This window comes from Akebia trifoliata, chromosome 5, assembly GCF_017979445.1.
Source record: "Akebia trifoliata isolate Shusen 1 chromosome 5, ASM1797944v1, whole genome shotgun sequence".
NCBI lineage: Eukaryota > Viridiplantae > Streptophyta > Magnoliopsida > Ranunculales > Lardizabalaceae > Akebia > Akebia trifoliata.
Genome location: NC_141379.1, coordinates 34985368 through 34988720, shown reverse-complemented (window position 1 = coordinate 34988720; position 3353 = coordinate 34985368). Strand labels below are relative to the sequence as shown.

Genomic DNA, 3353 nt, shown 5'->3' with positions numbered 1-3353 from the left:
ACCCAACTTATAAATAAAAAAATGAAAAAGAAAAGAAATAGTGAGCCAAAACTTGATTTGATAGAACATTTGTGTCCTTTTTTAATTAGAGTTTGGATCTCTTGAAACCGAATCAGTAAGAAACAAGATCAATAGGAACTAATAAAAAATGAGTTTCAAAATTGTTCAATATATTTTTTTTTTGTTACTGTTTCGATTTCATTGATTTGAGAACCAGATCTGAAAACTAAGCAAAATTAACAATTCTGATTATGGCTCCTATAGGAACCTAATTTGAACGAACACCTCTAACTTTAAGTAGGGGTAGGAAACCCAAATGGTATAATGCGTTTTAGGATTAATTGCTTTTTGGATCAGTTTTTGTGTTTGATCCAATCCATTAAGCATACAATCCTACATATAAGACCACATGCATGCAAGGGTGGTACATGTCATCACTTTGAAAACTCGGGAGGTATCTCAAATATTTGGCAAAATCACACACTTTACTGAGACAACAACGTTAAAGATCAAACACACACTGATATAATTAAACTGTGCCACTAAAACATCATATTAGCCACACCCACAAACAAGAACCACACATCAAATGCAAACCCCAGAACACAAGACAGACAAACTAATTAACAGTCCTACAGTTCCTACGAATCTGGCCGTTGATTCCCAATAGTGGCTTCAAGCTCCCCATCTTGACCATCGAAGATCTGAAGTCCTCAAAGAATGTTAATGGGTCTCGTGCATAGGACTCAACAATGCCACGTGTCCCACTATTATCAGCCATTAGAGCTTGATCTGATGGTAGCAAACCCTCCCCTGAAACAAGATTGATGTAGTACTGATTGTCAAATGTGCCAGGTGTCACCAAGTCAAGAACTGCTAGTGTGTTGTTGTTGTTGGTGTTGGTAGAGTCAGATTCCGAGCAGAGCTGTTGCAATGTTGTCAGAAAATCCACGTTCAGGTCTCCTCCTCCTCCATTCAGACGTGAGCTGAACGTTGAACATCTAGCTTTTCCGATGGTGTGCGCGCCTGATAAATTTTTGAATATTTCTACTTGTGTTACATAAACTGACTTGATATATAGTACCATTAATTGGTGTGTTAGAAGTAAATTTTATGTGACTAGTGTTGGTTATTGTGGGTTTACTTCTGTAACCATTTTAATCAAGTTTCGGATTCGGCAATTATTTAGGGTGGTTCGATTCAGATAATTAGGATAAATTCTGGAAACTTTTGGGTATGATGTTAGTTTGGACAAAAATAAGGGAGGGATATATATATATATATATATATATATTTGTTGATTTTTAGAAAATCAGTAGTTTTTTTTTTTATGATCATCCGCAATGACTTGAAAAAATAATAAATTTTCGTAATAACAGGCGATTTTTTCAATTAATCACCAATTATTCTATTGTTTTTGAATTTCTGAAAAAATTCAACGGATTATCACAAAATTGAAAATTCAATAAATTTTGTGAGTATAACAACTGCATCAATAATTTTTATGTCCCAGAGAATTTTTTTTGGGGTGTGCTTATGTTTTTATTTGGTGTGTGAATCATAATATTAATAATTGGTGTGTTATAAGTAAAAGGTTGGTGTGTAAATATAAGGCTGATATTACCTGAGAGGGCGACCATATTATTTAGGGTGAGTCCTACATTCTGGAATTTTGCTACTAGCGTTGCCACATCTGAATTTGGTCCTGGAATGTTGTTGTTTGCAGCTGCTATGCTGGCACTCAAGCTATCCCTTCTTCCCATTTGTACATCCCACCCAGGTCCACCTGCCTACAAGCCAATATCAACCAATCATCACATATTAAGATCTTGAAAGGACCCACATGTGGATTTTGATCAAATTGTTGTACGAGTGCACGTACCAAAAGAACGGAGTCTCGTGCCACAGTTGCAAGGATATCAGCACATGACACGGTCTCAGGACACATTGATTCAAGGTCAGATTTTATCGCGTCAATCACCTCAAACCCTCTCAGCGAATTCAAGTTAGGCCCCGCGGTCTTCTCACCAACAAATGTCGATGTATCGTCTAACAACACCGAAGCATCACACCCCTACAACAACAACAACACCCACTCATAACAGCCCATATTAGGTATGATGCATTATGATAATTCCAAGTGGTTGGCCTAGTGGCAAGCCGAGCCTTGATAAGCTCTTCAGGGAGAGTAGGTCAAGTATTCAAAACCCCACGAAGTTATGAATTTCTTGGGGGCCCCCTCCAGGGTCCAGCCTTGACTCAACCTATTCCACGTAGGACTTTCCAAGGCAGTTGTTCGTGTGACCGTGGGATTAGTCCCACCTGAAGGGTGGGGATACCCACAACATAATAAAAAAATAAAAAAAAATGGTGCATTATGATAACTTGTACATCTATATCTTCTACTCTATTAATATTTTTGATGAATTACTCACATTAACAAAACAATCATGGAAATGGAGACGGAGAAGTGACGCAGCCATTCGTGGATCATCGCTCACAGCCTTCTCCACCCAAAAAAAGACGATGGATTCTACCTCAGGACAGCTATTTTGATAGGCATTGACATGCAAAGAGCTATTATTAATGTCTTCAAGGCATGCATGGGTGAAGGGCTTTGGCATTGTAACTGCCAAGGTGCTCACAAGCCCAAACACAAGTAAAGAGCAAGGTATGCACTTGGGCATCTTGAAGCACTGTTACTGACACTTGGTGTGTGTACAATAGCTATTGATATGAAGTGAGTGGTGGAAGCTCTTCCTTTATATAGAATAGATAGATAGGCTTTAGTTCTCTAGTAAGGGAGTTAGTAAAGAGAGATGTCATGCAGACAGTATGTTGTTAGAGAAAGGTGAAGACAGGGTCAAGGCTTTGAAGTGGTCAGATGTGATGATGGATGAGATATTTGTACACTGGAGACCTAATGCCATGCCATGTGCTTCTTCTTGCTTTTTTATCATCTAAAGTCTGTGACATTGTCTACTATGTAAAACATCATTATAGGTTGTAAGGAAGGTATTTCACTCCAAGTTCAAGCCATATTAAGTTCAATTGTGAACATATCCAGTTTTCTTTTTCCATCTTTTAGGGGTAATATAGGCATACACTCCTTCCATATTTTGATGAATATTTGAGGTACCCGTATTTTCAAACCTATGACATAGCCCTTGATTGCTGTCTAATGTATGAGACTAACATAAAATGACTGAAATAACCTTACCTTCAACCTCTTTTCAAAAAGAGAAACCCCTTCCTTACTGAAGAAAAAGGTTTTAGTAAGTCTCACCCACCATCAAAAAGTACCTCGAGATGTGTAAGATAAGACCTTGGGATTTGTTGCTTACCTCAAGGAC

At 38.0% G+C, this 3353-nt stretch overlaps 1 protein-coding gene across 1 annotated transcript; it reads right to left on the bottom strand.

Moving 5' to 3' along the window:
• Positions 1 to 457: 457 nt before the first annotated feature.
• On the bottom strand, positions 458 to 2763 carry LOC147402564 (peroxidase 40-like). The gene is made up of 4 exons (XM_086441638.1): positions 2436 to 2763; positions 1883 to 2074; positions 1625 to 1790; positions 458 to 1026 (listed from the first exon to the last, which is right to left on the bottom strand). The coding sequence occupies exons 1-4, from the start codon at positions 2685 to 2687 to the stop codon at positions 620 to 622; spliced, it is 1017 nt and encodes a 338-aa protein (XP_086297764.1). The 5' UTR covers positions 2688 to 2763; the 3' UTR covers positions 458 to 619.
• Positions 2764 to 3353: the final 590 nt, after the last annotated feature.

Bases quoted from the DNA above. Each gene is read 5' to 3' on its own strand.
- LOC147402564 (XM_086441638.1), bottom strand. From the start codon at position 2,687: ATGCCCAAGTGCATACCTTGCTCTTTACTTGTGTTTGGGCTTGTGAGC. The intron at 2,075-2,435 runs GTGAGTAATTCA...TTGTTGTTGTAG, and splicing joins TCCATGATTGTTTTGTTAAT to GGGTGTGATGCTTCGGTGTT. The intron at 1,027-1,624 runs GTAATATCAGCC...AAAATTTATCAG, and splicing joins TAATATGGTCGCCCTCTCAG to GCGCGCACACCATCGGAAAA.